This window comes from Coniosporium apollinis (genome assembly GCF_000281105.1).
Source record: "Coniosporium apollinis CBS 100218 chromosome Unknown supercont1.7, whole genome shotgun sequence".
Classification (NCBI taxonomy): domain Eukaryota; kingdom Fungi; phylum Ascomycota; class Dothideomycetes; genus Coniosporium; species Coniosporium apollinis.
The window spans coordinates 455,602-476,160 of record NW_006913269.1 but is presented as its reverse complement, the minus strand read 5'-3'; the positions used below and the strand labels follow the sequence as shown (position 1 = coordinate 476,160).

Here is a 20,559-nt window from a genome sequence, read left to right as displayed (position 1 = left end):
CCGTTTCTCAGCACTACTCCGCGCAGGTCAGCAGGTCATTAGAAACGCCATGTCAGGCTCGAGGACGACCTCGACCGGCGACCTGGTGTCTGGCTGTCTGTCGCAATTCGACTCTTGCGTGCTTTGTGCTTTGAGGATGACTAAATAAAGGAGCGGGCAAGTCACGTGGCGCGTTGCAAGGCCGTTCGGGAGCTGCAAGGCACAACCCGAGAAAGCGCTTGGCGGCTTCGCGGGAAAATTTCTCGGGCCGCGCAGCCTGCAAGGTTGTCTGTCCTTCCAAGTCGTTTCCTCAGGTCACGTCAGCCAGCATCATCTCAGACATGGTCAACCGCGACACACCTACTTTTGCTACCCGAGCACCATCTACGCAATTACCCTGACACCCTGAAGCTTGACCCGTACCTTGCGTCGCAGTATGAGGCCGGTGCGATTCGTCCGAGGGCCCAAGATCAGCCACAGCTTGCAGCCGCCGAAGCTCCGACAGTCTGGAGCTCCGATATCAAGAAACTTCTTCACATCCACCTGGTCCACTACGGCGCAGCGGCCTGCTCGACTGCCAATCTCCCCACCGTTTGCCACTAAATGGCAGCCATCGATCATCCGCCATCTCCGCCCCCTCCGTTTCAACAGCTCTAGAGTTACTCCGCCCAAGCCCAACCCAACACCCCATCTAGGTAGCCCAGAGCCTGCGCCTTCCTTGTCAGCCAGGCTAAAGAAGCTGTCAAGAGAATATGGCTGGTCTGCGCTGGGAGTCTACCTGCTGCTGTCGGCGCTTGACTTTCCCTTCTGCTTTCTTGCCGTGCGCATGCTTGGCACGGAAAGGATAGGACGCTGGGAGCACGTTGTGATCGAAAACTTTTGGAAGGTTGTCCAGATACCGTTCCCGAGCCTTGGGAAACAGCGACAGACGGAAGAAGCCGTGCAGGCCACCGAGCCGGATGGGTCTGATGTCGCGACAGCGAGAGAGGGCGCTTTGGGTTGGGCGGGAGAGGTGGATGCGGCAGACGAGCGGAATAAGGCCGCGGACGCCAGTATGAGCTCACCCAGATGACTTCTTCGTATCATGAATGCTGATCCGGAAATTGCGCCAGGTTTGTGGACACAACTCGTTTTGGCTTACGCAATCCACAAGTCCTTCATCTTCGTTCGGGTACCTCTTACCGCGGCCGTGACACCAAAGGTGGTCAAGAAGCTTCGGAGTTGGGGATGGGATATTGGCAGGAGACCCGAGTTTACTAAGAGGAAGCCAAGATCAAAATAGCCGCCTGCGGCTATCAATTCTGCTCAAGAGGATTACTGGGTAATTCCAGAGTGTAATGTAAATAGTGTAAGATATCAACATGGATAGCGGAGTTTGTAACATTGGCAAGCGAAGTGGAAAGGTGGCATCACGATCGAGTTGCAACATTCTCTGTACCTATTTCACAATATTTTCTTGACTTACTTGTTTCACAGTATCCTCTGTATACATCCCATATGCCGCATAACACCATTCACAAAGCATCTGGACAGTCGCATATGGGAAGATACAGCGGCCAAACAAGGCCTGTTACCGCTGTCTTCAGAAAGATCATACAACTATCAGCCTCCGGTCGTATGGACACCAATTGCGGCAGTCTCGGGGAGACTGGCTCCAGGGATAGGAGCCATTCGTACGTAACGATAAGAATCGCACGAATATTAGGTGCTGCTTCGCGTTTCAAACTCGCTCTATCAGGTCTACTCAATTCACTACTGCTAAAGCACTGTTGAGTTAATTTTGCTGCGTTTACGGCGGGAAAGCCGCGTATCATGAATGAATCGAGAATCAAACGAACCACAAGGCGACATGATATATCGATGCTCAGCCATGCTTTCAGCGCGGATGCGTCCACGATCCCTAAACGTGATCATGCGTTAGCGACATAAGTCACATCCGATAGAAGGCGGTTGTCTGTACTAACCGTGTATGTGGACGCGGGAGGCTTCCTTCCACCGAAGCCGAGTTTAACAGCCATGGGGTTTAGGTCATAATGAACCTCAGCATCCTCGCTGTCGGTCTTCCTTGTCATGCACGTGACATCTATGTATGCCTGAACCGTCAGGCAGCTTTGAACGTCGGAGAAAAGCATAGTTCCGTACCTCGGCTTGACCGAGGTTCCAACGAACGGGAGTTGGAGGTCAGCTTGTCATCATGGGCGCAAAGATGGGGTACTTCAAAGCCACACGCCTTCTCCCTCCTCGACCGCCAGATTCCCTCCAAACAACCGGCCGCATACCATGTCTCCCACTCCAGCTTGGGTGAAGCAATTGACCCCGTCCGGGCCTCAGGGTCATGAGCTGTTGAAACAGGAGCGTGAGAAGTCGAATGTTCCCGTCGACAAGCTATCCGCGTTCCTGTTTACCAAGGAAGTCCTCGAACGGAAGCGCAGAGTCCTGAAGGTCCTGCAATCCGAGGAGGTCTTCGACAAGTCCCAGAACTACTTTGCAGGGCGTGTGGACCGATTCGAGACTGCATTGGCTAGGGCAAAGAAGCTCCGCCAGCTGACGGTCAAGCACAAATGGTCTCAGGAAGACTTCCGCGCGGCCACTGAGCTCATCAGTGAGCCTGGTCCGTATGGACTCCACGAGAGCATGTTTCTGGTAAGTTGGACCTCGTCTACCTTACATCCAGTATCCTGCTCTCTGCATGGTGAAGATGCTGATTCGCTCTGTAGATTACCACACGGGACCAGAGTACACCGGAGCAGAGGGAAAGGTTTTGGAAGCCGGCAGACAACTATGAAATCATCGGGTGTTATGCGCAGACCGAGCTAGGTCACGGTTCGAACGTGCGTGGTCTTGAGACGACCGCTACCTGGAACTCGGACGACAAGACCTTTACCATCCATTCGCCCCATCTGACTGCTTCAAAGTGGTGGATCGGATCACTTGGTCGAACAGCCAATCACGCGGTGGTTATGGCCCAGCTCATCATCGACGGAAAGCCCTACGGACCGCATCCCTTCGTCGTGCAGATTCGAGACCTGAAAACCCACGAGCCGCTGGAGAACATCCATGTCGGCGACATCGGCCCAAAGTTCGGGTACAACACCATGGACAACGGATTCCTCCTCTTCAACCAGGTCAAAATCCCGCACATCAACATGCTCGCCCGGTTCTCCGCCGTCGATCCAAAGACGAACAAATACGTCCGGCCTGCCAACCCTGCGCTCGTCTACGGCACCCTAACCTGGGTGCGCAGTACGATTGTGCTCCAAGCCGGCGGCGTTCTCGCGCGAGGCGTGACGATCGCGACCCGCTACTGCGCCGTCCGCCGCCAGTTCCAGGATCGCGACGCGAAAGAGGGGGAGAAGGGCGAGACCCAAGTGCTCAACTACACCATGGTGCAGATCCGGCTGTTGACGCTGCTGGCGGCGACCTTCGCGCTGCACTTCACCGGCAAGGGTATGATGGGGCTGTACGAGGAGAACCAGAAGAAGATGTCGGCGGACGCCGGGCAGGCTGCGGACACGAAGCGTGGTGCGGGCCCTGAGGAGACGCATTCGGGCAGCGACCTCCTCGCCGATCTGCACGCTACGTCGTGCGGGCTGAAGAGTCTAGCGAGCACCACCGCGGCCGAGGGTCTCGAGGTCTGCCGCCGAGCGTGCGGCGGGCATGGCTACAGCAACTTCAGCGGCATCGGGCCGTGGTACTCCGACTACCTCCCCACGACGACATGGGAAGGCGACAACTACATGCTGACGCAGCAGGTCGCCCGCTACCTCCTCAAATCTGCCCGCTCCGTCCTCAAAGGCAACAAGCCCACCAACGACACGACCCGCATCCTGGCCCATTTCCTGCGCAAATCCGACATCGGCGCCGCCTTCGACGTGCTCGGCCGGGACCAAGACCTCGTCTCCGCCTTCGCATGGCGCACCGCCTTCCTAACCTTCGAGGCGCTCAAACACCGTGACGAGCAGAAGAAGGCCTGGAACGACCTCCTCGTCGACTTCTACCGCCTCTCAAAGGCGCACTCGCAGTACCTCGTCGTCAAGAACTTCTTCGAGGCCCTCGAGGCCCCCGCCACGCACAATGAGCTCGACCCCGAGACCCTCGGGCTCCTGTACAAGCTGTTCCGCCTGTACGCGCTGCACACGCTCGAGCAAGAGGCCTCGGAGTTCTTCTCGAGCTCTGCGTGCACGGTGCGCCAGATCACGTTGGCGCGCAACAACGCCGTCATGAAGCTCCTGGAAGAAATTAGGCCGCACGCGGTCAGGCTGGTAGATAGCTGGGACTTCCCGGATTGGCAGCTCGATAGCAGTCTGGGCAGGTTCGACGGGAAAGTGTACGAGGACATGTTTTATAGGGCGAGTGAGCTGAATCCGCTGAACAAGATTACGGTGGACCCGTATCCGGATAGTCCGGTGCTGTTTAAGAGGGATGAGAGGGAAAGGTTGAATAGTAAATTGTAAAATGGGTTGCTGGGGGCGCTGTACATAGTGTTTAGTAGGAAAAATTGTATGTACCGTTTGCTACTGATACGAAAGTATGGCTGATCCAAGATATTATTTTAGTAAGCGCGATGCATTCTTGAAAACTACCAGTGCGACTCGTGTTGCCGGAATCGGCTATTCGTAAGGTTCGGGAGCTCGTCGTAGGACGGTGTACCGGCTCGTTTTGTAACAAGTTCTTTTGTGACCTTCGCTTCCACCTGTGGTCTGAATTTCCTCTCTCACACTCCGCTTCTCCTTCAGATCGCCATTCTCCTCTAGACAACTCTATTCTCTCAGTAGTAACGTAGAGATAGGAAGTGAAGAAGTGAAGAGAAGGGTTATGGAAATTACGAAAGTTTCGGGAATACGGAAGGTTTAGGAATTCTGAAAGTTGTCCAATAAGTTTTGAACCTAGGTATCAGGCTATTGTCCGGCGTAGCATAGCAATCTGTCTTAAGCCATGACATGATGATGCACTGATGCTTGGGAAAACTCTCCATGAGGCCTTCCAGAAGGGAAAGTACAACCTGCATATTCTAGTATTTTTGTTCGACTAACACCATGGACTAAGGGTAGAATCAAGAATTCGTGGCTACCTTCCTTCCAGTCGATTCATGCTCGATTTTACGTAGACGCGACTTTTCCATTCTGCCCTTAGTCCGAGTTGTCCATCCGGTAAGCATGGTGCAGGTTCTCTCCATATGCCGAGCACATCGCAAATTCAATTCTCCTGAAATCCCATATCCAAAGAGCTCGACGCTTAATCATCCAAGACACCATTCCGATGCTTCTTGTGCCCATATGCAGGAAAAGGGCCCTCCCAGGCTATCAATCATACACGCCGCCCAAACCCGTCAATACTTAGCAAAGTAGTGCAGCGACGCCCGCCACCATAGCAGCAAGCAGCACGCCAGGCCGTCGTGGCGCCTGCGCCGCCGGCTCGATGAGGCCACAGCACTCCAAGTCATATGCAACACCGTTGAGTTCTGCTGCGACCTCGAACACGCTGCCGCTGCCCGCATCGTAGAAATCCACAAGAAGGAAATTGGGTGGACGGCCCCAGAGGTCTGTTGCGGCGTAAAGAAGTCAGCTATGGGTGTCAAGAAGATGACAATGGAGAAGGGAGACGCCTACCCGTACAATCTTCCGCCATGGCCCCGAGACTACCCGGCCCCTCCACCGCATTAGTCTGGTTGATGCGCGCAACATTCGGCACAAGGATTTCGTTGCCTAGGAAAGTCAAACCAGTATTCAAGTTGTGGTTTGCCATATACATGAGCGACTCCCTGGCCTGCTCCTCCGGCAATTCCGGCGGCCTTTCCACCGTGCACGGAAACGTCGGGTCCGTCGGACTGAACGGCGTCTCCCAGATATGCAGGAACTCGTCCAGGATGTACGGCACAGCTGTCTGGTTCGCCATGTAGTCCATGAACAGCACGACGCGCTTCTGGCGCAGTATCATGCTCGAGAGCGTCGGCCAGTTTGGCAGGCTGAGGGGGATCGTGGGAGGTGTGTAGAGGTAGGGCCAGAGGCCTGAGTTCTGGATTGGCGCGATGTAGTTATCGACGCTGACGAGGTCGGAGTTGCCGAGGAGGATGGTGAGGATGTCGAAGGGGTGGTCCTCGACCCAGAGGGTTACGGTGCGGAGGTAGTCTTCGAGGGTGCCAGCATTTAGAATATCGCAGGATGTGTGGCAGAGGTAAAGCGTGTTGTTTACGAAGTGGGATTGACTCTGCACTGGTGGGATGCTGCGTCAGTTTTGTTGTGGCTGTGGAGAGGGGCCGGAACTCACGCATCCGTATGCCGTCATTGAGCTGAGAAGTGACGGGTAATAGCTGGTTGCTCGCCGCGTTGCCAGGCCGCGAAAATGGCGAGTTGTGCGCGGCGACGTAGGTTATGTTTGAGTACTTCCGCTCGCAGAACTCGACATGGCCGTTGCAGGGCTGCGTGTTGACCGGGGCAGCTGAAGTTGATGTCCTGCTCGTCGCACCGCTGGAGGTCATGGTTCCGTTGCTTGATAGCGTCGTTTGGCCTCCCACTATCAAGGTTACATCTTCGGTTGTCTGCGAGCCGCTCGCCGTGGACAGAGCTGTACCGTTGCCATTGCTCGCTGTGGTTGGTGATAATGATCCCGCAGTCGGTAGGAGAGTAATGGTTGTGGATATGCTCGCATAGGTCACGTCCAGGCTTGTCGGCACACCGTCTTGAGCTGTGATGGTTTCGCTTGGTGTAGCGGTGGTTTCTTCTGACTGTGCCCTAGCTACTGCAAGCAGGCAGCTGAGCCAGAGTGCACGCGGTAGCATGTTCTTTCCCGTCCAGGAGCTCGCTTAACTCTGGATCTGAAGAACAAAGAAGCCAAAGGTGGATGTAAGATTTCAGCAGCAGCAGGAGCAACGATTAGACGAGCTCTACCAAGCAACAACGAGACCAACTGAGAAGAATGCGGGTTGTGGACACGATCAAGAAGCTCTAGCGGAGGATCTTCCGCCAACGATGCCAAGCTGACGAGTGACGTCTGAGGAATAGCTAGTAGCTCAACACTCATAAGCTCGGCGGAGGACTCGGCAAGAGAGGGCAATTGTTGGTGGACTTCTTTTATGTGTAGACACAGGACACCAGGAGGAACTTCATGACTTCATGTGCCAGCACCACAGCGACCTGACACGAAGGAGCTGCTCTTGCGAAAGCGCCTTGCACTTACCTACCTGCATGGGATGGTGGGGATGATGCGGATGGTGGGGATGGTGAGCGAGGAACGGTTCGTTCGGCTCAGGGACGCGCATCTCAACCTGGGCCGTTGACGCGGTTGAGCCAATTCGACGACTCCGGACGACTCCAAACTTCTGTAGACAAGGATTTATGACGTCGGTCCCGCGCTGGACTGACTGCGCCCAGCACCGACGCGCAACACCGCTGCCGGATGATTCTCCTCAGAATGGGTTTACCATGATGTGCCCAAGTGCGTCGCAACTGCCTTCCTGCCTAAACGCAACGAGCTTTGGGCCTGTTGCTCCGTGTCGATATCTCGTCCGTCATTTCAAGCTCTCTTCACCAAACACATCAATCTCTAATCCCGCAGCGGGGTAGCCAATCGTTTGGGCATCCTACAAGAGCATTGTGCTAGATTGAGAAAGCATAATACACAAAGCTCCGAGTAGACAACATGGCGTTTGGAACCTCCCGCAACAACAACGGCGCCGCAGCGGCTGATGGCGCCTCTCCCGCACGATCACAGAACACCGGCGACATGCTGACTCCAGACGACGGAGGACTGTCGAAAGCCCAGATCAAGAGAGCGACAAAGACCCGGAAAACCTTCGCCCTGTTATCCGCCTTCTTCCTCTTCATATCCGTCATCTTCCTCGTCCTTGTCGAGATCGGCAACACCTACAATCGGCCGGTCCTCAGGGACATCTACTTCATCAAGCTAGACCTAAGCCATGTTGTTCCCTCCAGTGTGCCAAATGCGCCCCTACTCAACACTATCGCCCGGACACTGGGCCTGCATGATTATTACTCTGTAGGACTATGGGGGGTATGTCAGGGATACGACAACGAGGGTATTACGAGCTGTTCGAAGCCGAAGACGCTCTATTGGTTTAACCCTGTAGAGATCATCGTGAATTCGTTGCTTGCGGGAGCAACCAGTAAGTGACGGCGAATGATTCGCGTACTGGGATCCTATGCTGATGCTCGGCAGTCGCTCTACCTGCGGATATCAACGACATCCTTGATCTCATCCAGATGGTCTCACAAACCATGTTTGGTCTGTTCCTGACCGGCATCTGCCTAGCCTTCGTGGTGCTCTTCCTCGCGCCGTGTTCGGTCTACTCCCGCTTGGCTGCCATCCCTATCGCGATCTTGACGACGCTCGCCGCACTCTGCATCACGGTCGGTTCCGCAGTGGCAACCGCAATGTTCGTCATATTCCGCAACACCATCAGCGGCGTGCAGGAACTTAGGATAGCCGCGTACCTTGGAACGGAAATGTTTGTATTTATGTGGATTGCTAGCGCATTCGCCCTCCTTGCAATGATCATACAGCTTGGAGAGTGTTGTTGCTGCACGAGCAGGCGAGACCTCAAGACAGGAAGGAAGAAGGCATACACAGAGAAATAGATACAGAGTTGGCTGGCAGGGTTGGAGCCAGAGCTTGTGGGATTTGACGATAGAGGACTGAGGTCTGGGTTTAGCGTCGGCGTTCGGAAATGTTCGAGGACTCGTGGCGAGGGCGTTCCTCACAATAAAGATCTTAAAGTCATTTGGCATCTCCAATCTGTAAGCGCTAAGTCGTGTTCAAAGTGAATGAAGCCTCTGAGCCCAGATTGAAGCTGCTGCTGGGTAAGCGTAGATCACCGCCGTCTCTGATGTGTGACCTTAATGATTTACAAACGCGCGATGCGTTCAGCGTGTTTGGCCAGCGCGTGGAATCGTTACTGCCTCTGTAGTGTTGGATCTGCATTCGGCGTAGCGTTCGGGAAGGGCTTGGAAGAGTACTGGAATGTCGACTACCGTCGCTTGTGTTTGCGCATTGCCATGCATTCCTGTCAATCACTCAACGTTTTGTCTGAAGTCATTGTGTGAAGCGTGAACCTGATTTGAAAACACCTAAACAAAATTACAAAAGAAACCCAGAAACAACCCCAAAAGAAAACTCCCAAAAAATTGAAACCCAGAACCAATATGCAAGAGGGGGCCGTTCTCCAGCAACGAAATGCACCGGCGCACCACGCCAACTAGCTACCATCTACGGCACTCGATATCGTCGAGATCTGCCTCGCGCAGCTCTCGCGGGTTCCTGCTTGATGGGTTGGCGCCTGTTGGCACCTCTGACACAGCAGGTCTCTTCGGGTAGAAGTGGTCCGGAGCGCTTCGGATGTTTTTATAGACCCGTAGGCGGTCGTTGAGCGGCTTGCCCTGGTCATCGAGCTTCAGCGGATACTTGTACGTGCTGATGCATGCAACAGTGTAGATTCCAGTGGCATATTGCCGCCACACCTCGCTCTCCCAGACTGCATGGAGGTTTACGCCACGGTCAAGTATGCCGTAGATCTCCGCGAATGTGACCAGTGTCCAGCGCGACTCATGCTGCTAGAACTGGCTCTTGACAAGGCCCGGGAGCTCGTTGTAGGTGGGCGTTCCCGGCCGTCTTGCTCTGTCGTGTCCCGAGACATTCGCCTGGACCTGTGGTCTATTAGCAATGTGCAACCAGTGGAGACCGGAGCCCCAGATGCGGTTTTGCCGATTTTAAACCCAAGTCACGGTGATGGTGTGCTGATGCTACGGAAAATCTCTTATGGGAGGCAAGTACCCACCGGGCTGGAAAAAAGCCTCACCGCGAAACGAGAAACTCAGGGCTGCATCAATAACAAAGCTCCCTTTACGATCATTATGACGCTCTAGAACACAGTCTGGATAGCTAACTCAAGGCTTGACGTCCTATCGTTCACTCTCAAAACTTACTTCGGCGGCTGAACGTGAATCCCCTTGTGAAGTTGACGGCGAACGAGCGCTGGGCCGCTGTCGCGGTGAGGTATTTTTCCCGCCTGACATGGTACCGATTTCCCGGACCGATCAGGGTTTTCTAAAGTACGGCGTGCCTCGGACGCTACTAATGGAGCAGCCGATGGCAAACCTCCTCGGGACAATGGACCCGCAATGCCTGAGCAGGTACATGGTTGACTTCAAAAGCATTGGGAGTGTGCCCATGCCAGCGTTCCTTCCCTCGAACAGATCCAACCCGATCAAAGAGACCGGCCCAGACTACGTTCTCACCGCCGAGGAGATCGAACTCCGGCGCACGGCGGCTAGAGAGCGTGAGAGAGAGTACCGCACGGAGAGAAGAAGGAGGCTAAGACGAAGAGGGACGCTGGGGATAAAGATGCTTTGGAACAGCATGAGAGGCTCCTCGCGCAACAGAGTGCTGGGAACAAGCGAAGGAGGAAGGAGATGTTCGAAGGGGTGGAGCAAGGGGATCCCGCTGCAATCCAGAGGCTCGAAAAGGACCGCCAGCATGGCAAAGATCAGCAGGAGAAAGAGAAAGCGGCTCGGGCAGCGGGCGACGTTGGGGCGCTGGGAAAGCATCAGCGCGTGTTGCAGAAGAATAGGGAGAGCCATGCGGAGCTTAAGGCAGCTGCGCAAGCTGGTGATGCCACCGCAGCAAAACAGCTTGCGCAGGTCAACCACGGATGGCAGCATGAGCAGGCGGAGAAACGACGAGCGGGTGATCAAGTGGCTATACGAAGGACGGGGTATTTGCCGAGGAAGCGGTCGCTTGATGGCGCGCGACCACAAGGCTTCTTAACACAGTATTGAGGCGTTTGCAGAGGCGGGCTGGCACATTAGATATATCTTCAGTGAATAGAAGGTGCAGATTTGAATTACACAAACTGGTTGTTGATGTTTCTTGATAGCATTGGAGGGTGGCCAAGCGGCTGTCGCTTCCTCAGTTAATACCCCCTCCTTCGTACCTAGGTAGCAAAGTACGCTGCGAAATTGCAGGGTTTAAGGGATAAGCATCTCGCGCTTAAGGCTGCTGCTAAGGGTGGCGATCCAAAGGCAATCGAAAAGCTTGCTTGGGTGAATGGTGGGCGTCAGAAGGCAGCTCGGACGAAGAAAAGCGCAATACCCCGCCCGGAAACAGCTTTGTTACTGATACATTCAAGAGTCTTCCTAGACAGCGCTCGATAACGAATTTCAGGTAGAGTTGACCTCGCGGTAGTGTTGTCCCGAACCAAGCTCCTATTAGATAAAAAACAGTTTTGTCCGCCGGAGAAGCCCGGATTTCCAGAAATCTCTATGAATCATTGCTTAAAGCAGCTTCACTTGCTTATTCATCTATATCGGCTTAAACCGGGGATTTCAGCGCACTACGTTCGCCATCTTTTACTATGGAGCGCTCATACCATTGGGTGGAGAGCGGAGTGCGTGATATTCTGATGATTAAGCGAGGACAACACTACCGCGAGGTCAACTCTACCTGAAATCCGTTATACACGATTCCTCGAACGGATTGGACCGTGGACGTTCCACATGGTCACGTGCGCGCGTGTATTTCCGCTCGTCGCAACCCTTGGGGAGAAATCCACCACTGCAGACTCTGACGCACTGCCAGAACAACAGAACAACCACAGACACCACTTGACGTTTGGTCGTTCCCTGCATCTCGTGCTGTCGTGTTTGAGCGTGCTTCACAGAGCGACACCGGTTGTCGCCAGGAGAGTCCTGCGCATCGTGACAATCGCCACATTAAGCACTAGCGGGCTCCACTGACCAGGCATCCCACATTCGCTTCCTTCCTACATCGAGAGTCACCCAGTTCACCAAACCCAACTCAAGTCCGTTGTTCGTTATGGCCGTTGCGGACGCCGCTACCGCGCCGGACCAGCCAGCGCAGCAACACGAAGGGAAGAAACCACACAAAACGTCAAATCGCAAGCGCAAGGCCAATATCAAGGATGAGGCAGCTGAAGATGAAGTCCAGATAGTCGACGTGAAGCCTAGGAAGAAGGCTAAGAATGCTGCAATTGACCTGACAGATGACATGCAAGATGAAATCCACAATGTGCCACTTCCGCAGAGGAAGAAGAAGAAGAAGCCGAAGGCGAGGATGAGCAAGGCTAAAGTTGACGACGAGCTCAATGAAGCTCCGGAGGTTAGGTCGATGTCAGAGGGTGATGGCAAGACGGCTGACGGCGGATTAACCTCTGCGGGGAGTGACGTTACAGATCATTCCGCACCGCCCGAGAAGGAGGTCGAACCGGCCGACAAGGACGAGGAGAAGCGCTTGCGCCGGTATGTACGTCCAATACGTCTTCAAGAAGTACATCGGCTGACCAACACCAGTTTTCGGGCGAAGCCCCCGCAGTCCTATGAAGCTATCAAGCAACGAGCGCTGACACAACGGTATGGAACAGTGTGCTCCTCCACGGAAACATCGTTTACTGATATGCCCGGCTCGCAAGCATGTTCGTTATTGATCGCAGAAGGGGCGGCACCGACGAGTGTCCTACTGAGACCGTCAAGATGGTCGGCTCCACAGGCAATGTCTACACCGTCAAAGTCAACAAAACGCCAAGCTGCAACTGCCCTCACGCGAAGAAGGGGAATCAGTGCAAGCACCTTATTTACATCATGAGCCGCGTCCTCCACGCGCCCCCTAACCTCGAATATCAGCTCGCCCTACTTCGATCTGAGCTCCGCGAGATCTTCGCCAAGGCGCCACCAATCCCCTCCGCCGACGCCGCAACCGAATCAAGCAACCGCAAGCCCCTGGAAGACGACTGTCCGATCTGCTGCATGGAGTTCAGGCCCGAAGAAGAGAAGATCGTCTACTGCAAGGCTGCTTGTGGCAACAATATCCACGAGGTCTGCTTTAGCCAGTGGGAGGCTTCAAAGAACGGCGGTACGGTCACCTGTCCGTTCTGTCGGATGCCATGGCAGGGTGAGGACGTATCGGTCCAGTCTGTCGCCGAGAAGGGAGAGGTCAATTATGAGGGTTATGCTAATGTTGCGGAGCAGTTAGGGCTCTCAGGTGTTCGAGGTATGTATTTGACCGCAAGCTTATTCTACCACTGTGCTTGCTGTGGCTTGATGGCATCTTTTGACATACTGACGGTCTACAGATCACTCAACCTATCATCCATTCTGGGTCCGCCGTGAGGGCCGTACTGGTAGGTTGCCACGCTACGAGGGTTACGACCGTTACTAGTAGGCGTGTCCCCATGACGTACACGATGCATTGCCGTCAGCGAGGGCTTCACAGCTCGGTTGTTGTTCTCGGCTTTCTCCTTTTATCCTAGGGGTGGAGTTTGTGGCATCTTCAGAAGTGGCAGGGGCTGCGACGACGTAGGCGGCGACCTTTCTAGCGCTTTTGTTCCTTTGGCAAGGCTTTATTGCTCCGGCTGGTTTGCTTTCTTTCAAAATATTATGAGATACCCAGTAGCTCTCAGAGCTAATTCCATTGCTTCTTTCTTTGAACCGTTCATCCTATCCCGGGTTACTGGAGCTTGCTCCATCTCATATGTGTAGGCGAACTAGGACTACTTTCATGCTTGTTTGAATATAATGAGGGTACACCAATAGACTTACGTCTCAGTAATGCGATCCCTCTAGATGTGCTTTTTTGTATCGGAAATTCATAGGCTCACATACAGAACACTAATAATTGAGGTGGATCTTTTTGTAGACGCTGGGTTACTTTGACATTGCCCTTCCTACGCCTTCCATTCAACTTGTTTAGCATCGTCCAGAATTAACTGCCATGTTGCGTCGCCCGGTTGCCATTGTTGTTCAGAGGGCGTCTTGAGTCGCTTATCAGTGGTTCGGTAGCAGGAATCAATGAGGCGGATGTCCGGCGAATTCCGTAGAAAGCGGAAGCCTAGACTGTTGGAAAACTCATCGTAGCTTGCCAGATCGGGATGAAAACGTAAGACGTTTTGATTGAGAGCGGCACGGACGGCGCGAGGACAAGACTTCTCCAGTGACGTTGTGAACCCGTTCCAATGCACTAGATTGGACTGAATGACCGCTTCTTTAATTGTAGCCATTTCCTCCGTAGTCAAGGCAGTACGGCCGATGGCGAGCCAACGCATGGCTGGAGAGCGAACCAAAGCGCATAGAGCGGGGACACACATGCCGTCGATGTAATTGTAACGTTGTCCGTGTGCCCCGGTTGTCAGTGCCGCCTGCAGATCCAACGTCATGAACTTAGGGTGGCCCGCCAGTGCTTGACAAAGCAAAGCTATGCCTTTCGAGGCCAGGCCGGTGGAGGCGAGTGAAAGACGCTGTAAGGTGGCGTGGTGGCCCAGTGCAGGCGCGAGGTGCACTATTCCCGCATCGCCGATCGGATTGGATGCCAGAAACAAGTTCTCCAGGTGCGTCTGCGGGTCGTCCAAGTACGCTGCCAAGGCTTTGGACGCCTTTTCACCCATCCCGTTCGCATTCAAGTACAACGTGCGCAACGATGAAGGTTGGCCTCGCAGCGCGTTGAAGAATTGCGCTACGCCGTCATCGCCCAATGAGGTATTCTCCACATCCAACGTACGGAGATGCTGTGTATGGATTATCAGATGAGCCAGCAGACTGCCCGCATCGGGGCCTAACGGATTGCGCTTGAGCCAAACATTCGTGATCCGCGTCGAGGTTGTCATGGCCGCCACCAGCTTTTCCAAAGGCTGCTTCGTGATGTGACATCCTGCCAAATACCAGGTCTCCACGCGGTTGGGAAACCGCTCTATGAAGGCGGCGATGCGTTCTGCACCGGTACGAGAAATGATATTATTGCCTAGCAAGAACTGGGTGATATGCGAGTTCGTGTGCAGCGCATCCATTAGGGCCGAAATGTGCGTCGGACCCAAGACCATCTTGCACAAGTCGAGGCGTCCATCTTCGTAGATGATACCTCGATCGAACTGTACGAGCGGAGTATGCCATAGCAGCTCCTTACCCACGTGCACGCTGGGATCTTGCAATGTTCCATCAAGGTAGGCCTTGACATTCTTGTCATCGGTCAAGAAGTCGAAGATGGGCTCAAACTCTTTCCTCGGCGGAATCGTGACGGGCATGGGGAAGGCAAGCGGGCCCTCCAACGACACGGGATCGAGCTCTTGCCCCGCCCAAGGCCCTTGCAGAAGCTTCAATTTGCCTCCCCTGTCGAGTTTGAGTTGTTGAGCGTGGAGCCTGTCGGCCTGAAGAGACCGCACTATCCGTTTGGCCTGGCGGACGTAGCGCTCATAGTCGATGACGGCCTTGATAGGAGAGGCGTCCACAAACACCGCTGAAGCGAGTTCTTGCGCTAAGGGTCGTTGGCTTCTTGAACTTCGGCTGGGTAGGGCGAGAATGGCTGCCTCGTCCGAATGATCTTCATAGACAACGATCTGGCGCAGGGTGTGTATGTGTACGTCCATCATGTTCTCGTCTTCCCTCTCGTGTTTGCGGTCTTTCCGAAGAGTCGCCGTATGTGAGGATGCAGAAATAGAGGAAAGGGCTTTGGCTTAGTCGAAGGTGACAGCAGAGAGACGATAGCTGTGGCGTGCTGACTATCTGAGAAGGAGCCGAAGAAAGACAGAAAGGAAGGTGAGAGTGAAAGATTGTATAGCCCTACAATCGGGTAACAGTCATCGCGGAGTCATTGGAAACTATCGCCGAAGTTGGTAGCGGGACGCCGGTAACGGTTCACTAACTTACTAGAAGCTGCCTACCGTGGTTAAAAGCTCACTGAACCATCGGTTTGTACCTACCTGATATTGAGGGTGCACCCGCCCGTGATACGAGGTTGCTTAAAGAACGAGCAGTTCAGGTAGAGCTTGTCCTTCGCTTGGGTTAAAAGGCTACCGCTCGGGCCTGAACGCACAAGTGAAATCTGGTGTGGTTAAGATTCGTGGTAAAAATGTGAAGGTTCTTCGTGAAAACCTAGTTGAACTTAACGAGAGAGATTTGAGGTTGTAGGAGAACATGATCACGTGACATAGCAGCCTCAACGGAGCCGCGCAGCTCTCACCCTATAAGAGATTGTAATCTCCTGCCTCTCCTGGCCATGCTGACGTCTCACGTCATCGCCCGCGTCTCCCCGAGACATATGTACGATGCCGGCGCGGTACAGTTAGTAGCGGGATTAGGCGAGCGCGACGCTGCTTTCTCTCGACGCGGTGGGGATAACGTCATTTAAGGTAGAGTTAATCTCGCCGTGGTGTTACTTAGTAAGCAAAAAATATAAATTATATAAAAAATCTTAGAGTTCCCTTTCTCGCTTAACCCCTACCTTTCTATAAAAATAGATAATATATCTACGTTTTTAAAAGTTAAGTAGATAATAATTGTTTTTATTAAGAGTTTACTCTCTAAGCTAGTCTTATTATACCCTTTCCTATACTACTAGTTAAATTAGACTTAAAGCTTTTTCTAAACTTTTTTTAGTAATAACTAAGTAGACTTAGTACTAAAATCTATTCTAAGTACTCTAAGTATTTTAGTATACTCTAAGCTGCTTGCAGGTAGCTTACAAGTAGATAGAGTTACTTAAAGACTCTAAGTACCGAAATTTTTTTCCTAATATTTCTATAGCTACTATTCTTTATCCTTAGTTTTCTTATATTAGAAAAGTATAAAGTTACTTAATTATCTATCTTATAGAAAGAAGTATTTCTATATACTTTTTAGCTATAATATAATAATTAATTATCTTTTATTTAAGATTAGAAAGTAAGTTTATACTATAAATTAAAGTAAGAATTACATAAAAAGCTAAGAAAAGCTTATATAAATTCTTAAATCTTCTATAACTTCTTATAACTCTAAGTATTATCTTATTATTATACTAGTAGAATCCACTATAAGGATTAGAGTCTTAATTAAGAGATAACTATATAATACTAGAATTTAGCTAATAAGATATAGACTAATACTTTATAGTAATAATTAAATTAAATTAAATTATAAAACTAAAATATTCTTACCTAAGTTAAGTATTAATATACTTAATAAGATATACTTTTCTACTATATATAGTTTTAGTAAAATCTATAACTCCCTCTAAAATTTCTATAGTAAAGATACTTATAGCACTATAGTAAATACTATAAATTAAAATTATAAAATCTACTTTCTAACTTCTTAAATTTATTTTTATACTATTAATATATTCAGCTTATAGTACAATATAACTACTAGTATAAAAGCTTTAGGAATTTAAAATTTTAGCTAAAGCTCAATAATTATAACTATAGAAATATAGAATCTAGTAGTTATAGCTAGTATACTATAGCTATAGCTAGTACTATAGCTTAGCTATAAAAATATTAACTACTAATTATACTAACCGCGCTAACTATACTAACTATATTAACTATACATGTATTTTAGATACTAGTTTAATTTCTAGTAGAACTATACTTTTTTTTTTTGCTCCAAGGTAGATATAGACTCGTAGAGATATTCTATAATCTCTATAGACTTAGTAAACTATAGTTATGTTTATATAGTCTAAAAAATCTAAAATAAGCTGAGAATTTTAATAGAATCTCTAGAGTCTCTATGATCTAGTCTATAGTAATAGAATTATATACTTATTAAAAAAGCTATAAGATAACTATATAGTTTTGTAGAAGTAAAGAGTATTCTATAGCCTAAAACTATAAAGTAGCTTATATTATATAACTTTTAAAACTAAATAGAAATAGAATATAAACCAACTAATAAACTAACTAAAAGCTAAGATAACTATATTATATAGTAAGCTTTAAGCTTTTCTAAAAGCTAAACTTTACTTAAAACTACAATTAAAGCTATAAACTATATATAGTCTAACTATAATTACTTCTTATAATTCTATTAATAGGCTAGAGTAAAGAGTATTATTAAACATAAATTATAAAGTAGAATAGAAAGTAGATTATAAAGTAAAGTTAAAAATAAACTATTAAGGTATAAATTAGATTAGAATCTAGGTTTATAGCTAGATTAAAAGCTTTATAGGATACTTGGCTAGAAACTAAGCTAAAAACTAGAGTAAGAAGTAAACTAAAATACAATACCTAGCTAAAAGTCTTTACAAACCACCGTTTCCCTTATAAGAATCGTTGTTTTTATTATAACTCGCTAGAGCTATAGAACTAGATTACTATTAATCTAATACTAGCTAATCTTAGCTATATAATAGCATATAAAACTTACCTATTCTATACTTAGTCAAGATTATAATACTAAATATTATTTTTAGCTAGTTAACTTTCTAAAGACTAATAGAGCTAGTTTAATACTATTAGTAAGCTAAGAAACTATACTCTTAGTAAGATTATAATCTAATCTTACTAGTACTATATTAAGACCTTAATATTATTACTAATACACTAGAAATAAAAACTTAAAAAGAAGTAAAATTCTCTATAAAAACTAAAATCAATATTTAAAAATATAATAATATACTCTATAGCTTAGTAATATATAGACCTACTAAGTAGTATATATTCTATCTTTTGTATATGTCTTTATTTTAAGAAAGTATAGAGTTACTCTATAAATAGAAGATGTAGTTTTTACTTAAAAAAGTACCTAACTAAGGCTTTTATAGATATAGAGCTAGTAGTTATACTTTACTAATTTATCTACTAAATACTTCTTTAGGTTCCTATTAAGCTATATACTAGCTATTTTACTTATACCATCTCACTAGAATAATAATTTATTAATCTAAAAACGGCGAGTTTTGGTGAGAAAACGGTAGTGTGGAAAGAGTTTTGGCCAGATACTGTAATACTAAACTTAAGACTAAATACAAGAATTATTTAAAAAGTAAACTAAAGACTAAACTAAATTTAAGTCTTGAAAGAGTATATTAAAGAGTAAACTAAGAAGTAAATTAAGAGTAAACTAAAGAATTAATTAAGAGATAGACTATTGAAAAGAAAACTAAGTAGTATACTATATAGTAGCCTAGAATTTACTTAAATATAAACTAAAAAAAGAAAATATCTCTTATAATATAAAGAATCTAGAGGGAGTTTAAAAAGAGAATACTTCTTATATTAAGAAAGAGAAAAAGAAGAATTTAAGGGAAAGAATTCCTTTTAAGAATTAAAAATATACTATTTATTTAGGTAGAAAAATATTTATATCTCTAATAATATCTACTAGGTGTACCCATTCTATACTAAAATGGGTTAGAGTCTTAGTAAAGAGAATCTAGTATATTTAGCTATTTTAATATTTTAATAATATTATCTTTCTTAAAGTTTCTTAACCTTTCTATTTTCTTTATACAAAGAGTATTTAGCTTATTTTCCCGCTTATTCACTAGTTTATTATTAATTTGTTTCTTAGCTTATATCTTAATTTACTTCTTAGCTTATCTCTTAGCTTATTAATTAGTTAGTTTCTTACTTTATCTCTTATTTTATCTTCTTCTTTATCTCTTATTTTATCTTCTTCTTTATCTCTTATTTTGTTTCTTAGTTTATCTTTTAGTTTATCTTCTAGCTTATATATTAATTGACTTTTTAGCTTACTTCTAAATTCATTCTTTAGTCTATATTCTAGTTTTTAATATAAATTAACCTCTGGATTACTTTTTACTAATATCTTAGCTTTATGTATAGTTTAGTTTATATTTAGTTTACTTTTTAGCTTAGTTTTTAGTTTAGTTTAGAGTGTAGCTACTGATTTTTGTTTAGTTTAGCTTAAAATCTAGTATCTAGTCTAGTTTTTAGTTTAGGTTTTAGTCTATTTTCCAGTCTACTTCCTAGAATAGTTTATAGTATATAATCTATTTTAGATTCTAGTCTATTTAGAATTATTAATCTCTCTAAATTAAGTAAATAATAAATGTTTTACTTACTAAGAGGAGATTCTCCCTCTTGAACCCCTTATTCTTTCTTTTAAAATGAGAAGTATTCTCTCTCTTAAATCCCTTCTAGTTCTCTTTATAATATATATAAAAGTTATTCTCTTTTCCTAAATATATTCTACTTTGTTCTTAGTTTCTTATAATTTATTTCTAAGTTACTTCTTAGTATATTTCCTAGTATTACTCTTAATTTACTTTATAGTTTATTTTTGAATAAGTTTTTTAGTTTATACTCTAGCTTATATGTTAGTATACTACTTAAATTATTACTAATTTTACTTTATAGTTTACTACTCAGTTTATTCTATAGTGTACTTTTAAATTTCTTCTTTTAGTTTATTTTATAGTAAATATTTAAGTTTATTTCTTAGCCTATCTCTTAGTTTATCGCTTAATTAATTTTCTATTTCTATATATTTCTAATCTTCTCAATCTTCTTGTTCAATAGAATTATATAAACTTTTATAGCTATTACTAAAAGTACAGTTAATAAAAAGAGTTTTCAAGAGTTATAGATTATTTCTTAGTATAAGTAAGCTTAATAGTATTTCTATAATCTATTTACTTATAGTTCTACTCTTTTATATAGCTTCTAGACTATATATAGTATAATAAAAACTAAATCTAAAATAATTCTAGAACTTATAAAATCTTGTATAATTAATAGAAATATAATATAAGCTACTAAATATTTTTAGAATATGGAATAGAATACTTCTTACTTATTAAAAAACTACATCTTTACCTTATATCTATATCAAAAAA

At 47.2% G+C, this 20,559-nt stretch overlaps 7 protein-coding genes across 7 annotated transcripts; 5 read left to right on the top strand and 2 right to left on the bottom strand.

The window, feature by feature from the left end:
• Positions 1-415: 415 nt before the first annotated feature.
• On the top strand, positions 416-1,261 carry W97_02059 (uncharacterized protein; the record flags this gene model as incomplete). Its single annotated transcript, XM_007779961.1, has 2 exons — positions 416-1,031; positions 1,092-1,261. 2 exons carry the CDS (start codon positions 416-418, stop codon positions 1,259-1,261), a joined length of 786 nt encoding a protein of 261 aa, XP_007778151.1.
• A 998-nt stretch (positions 1,262-2,259) lies between these two features.
• W97_02058 (acyl-CoA oxidase) lies at positions 2,260-4,433 on the top strand (the record flags this gene model as incomplete). Its single annotated transcript, XM_007779960.1, has 2 exons — positions 2,260-2,622; positions 2,697-4,433. The coding sequence occupies 2 exons, from the start codon at positions 2,260-2,262 to the stop codon at positions 4,431-4,433; spliced, it is 2,100 nt and encodes a 699-aa protein (XP_007778150.1).
• Positions 4,434-5,315: 882 nt separating this feature from the next.
• W97_02057 (uncharacterized protein) lies at positions 5,316-6,757 on the bottom strand (the record flags this gene model as incomplete). The annotated part of the gene is made up of 3 exons (XM_007779959.1): positions 5,316-5,521; positions 5,589-6,191; positions 6,247-6,757. 3 exons carry the CDS (start codon positions 6,755-6,757, stop codon positions 5,316-5,318), a joined length of 1,320 nt encoding a protein of 439 aa, XP_007778149.1.
• Positions 6,758-7,617: 860 nt separating this feature from the next.
• W97_02056 (uncharacterized protein) lies at positions 7,618-8,573 on the top strand (the record flags this gene model as incomplete). Its single annotated transcript, XM_007779958.1, has 2 exons — positions 7,618-8,101; positions 8,155-8,573. 2 exons carry the CDS (start codon positions 7,618-7,620, stop codon positions 8,571-8,573), a joined length of 903 nt encoding a protein of 300 aa, XP_007778148.1.
• Positions 8,574-10,101: 1,528 nt separating this feature from the next.
• W97_02055 (uncharacterized protein) lies at positions 10,102-10,769 on the top strand (the record flags this gene model as incomplete). The annotated part of the gene is made up of 2 exons (XM_007779957.1): positions 10,102-10,270; positions 10,336-10,769. 2 exons carry the CDS (start codon positions 10,102-10,104, stop codon positions 10,767-10,769), a joined length of 603 nt encoding a protein of 200 aa, XP_007778147.1.
• A 1,036-nt stretch (positions 10,770-11,805) lies between these two features.
• Positions 11,806-13,164, top strand: W97_02054 (uncharacterized protein; the record flags this gene model as incomplete). Its single annotated transcript, XM_007779956.1, has 4 exons — positions 11,806-12,248; positions 12,300-12,359; positions 12,419-12,996; positions 13,079-13,164. The coding sequence occupies 4 exons, from the start codon at positions 11,806-11,808 to the stop codon at positions 13,162-13,164; spliced, it is 1,167 nt and encodes a 388-aa protein (XP_007778146.1).
• An 824-nt stretch (positions 13,165-13,988) lies between these two features.
• On the bottom strand, positions 13,989-15,361 carry W97_02053 (uncharacterized protein; the record flags this gene model as incomplete). Its single annotated transcript, XM_007779955.1, has 2 exons — positions 13,989-14,049; positions 14,088-15,361. 2 exons carry the CDS (start codon positions 15,359-15,361, stop codon positions 13,989-13,991), a joined length of 1,335 nt encoding a protein of 444 aa, XP_007778145.1.
• Positions 15,362-20,559: the final 5,198 nt, after the last annotated feature.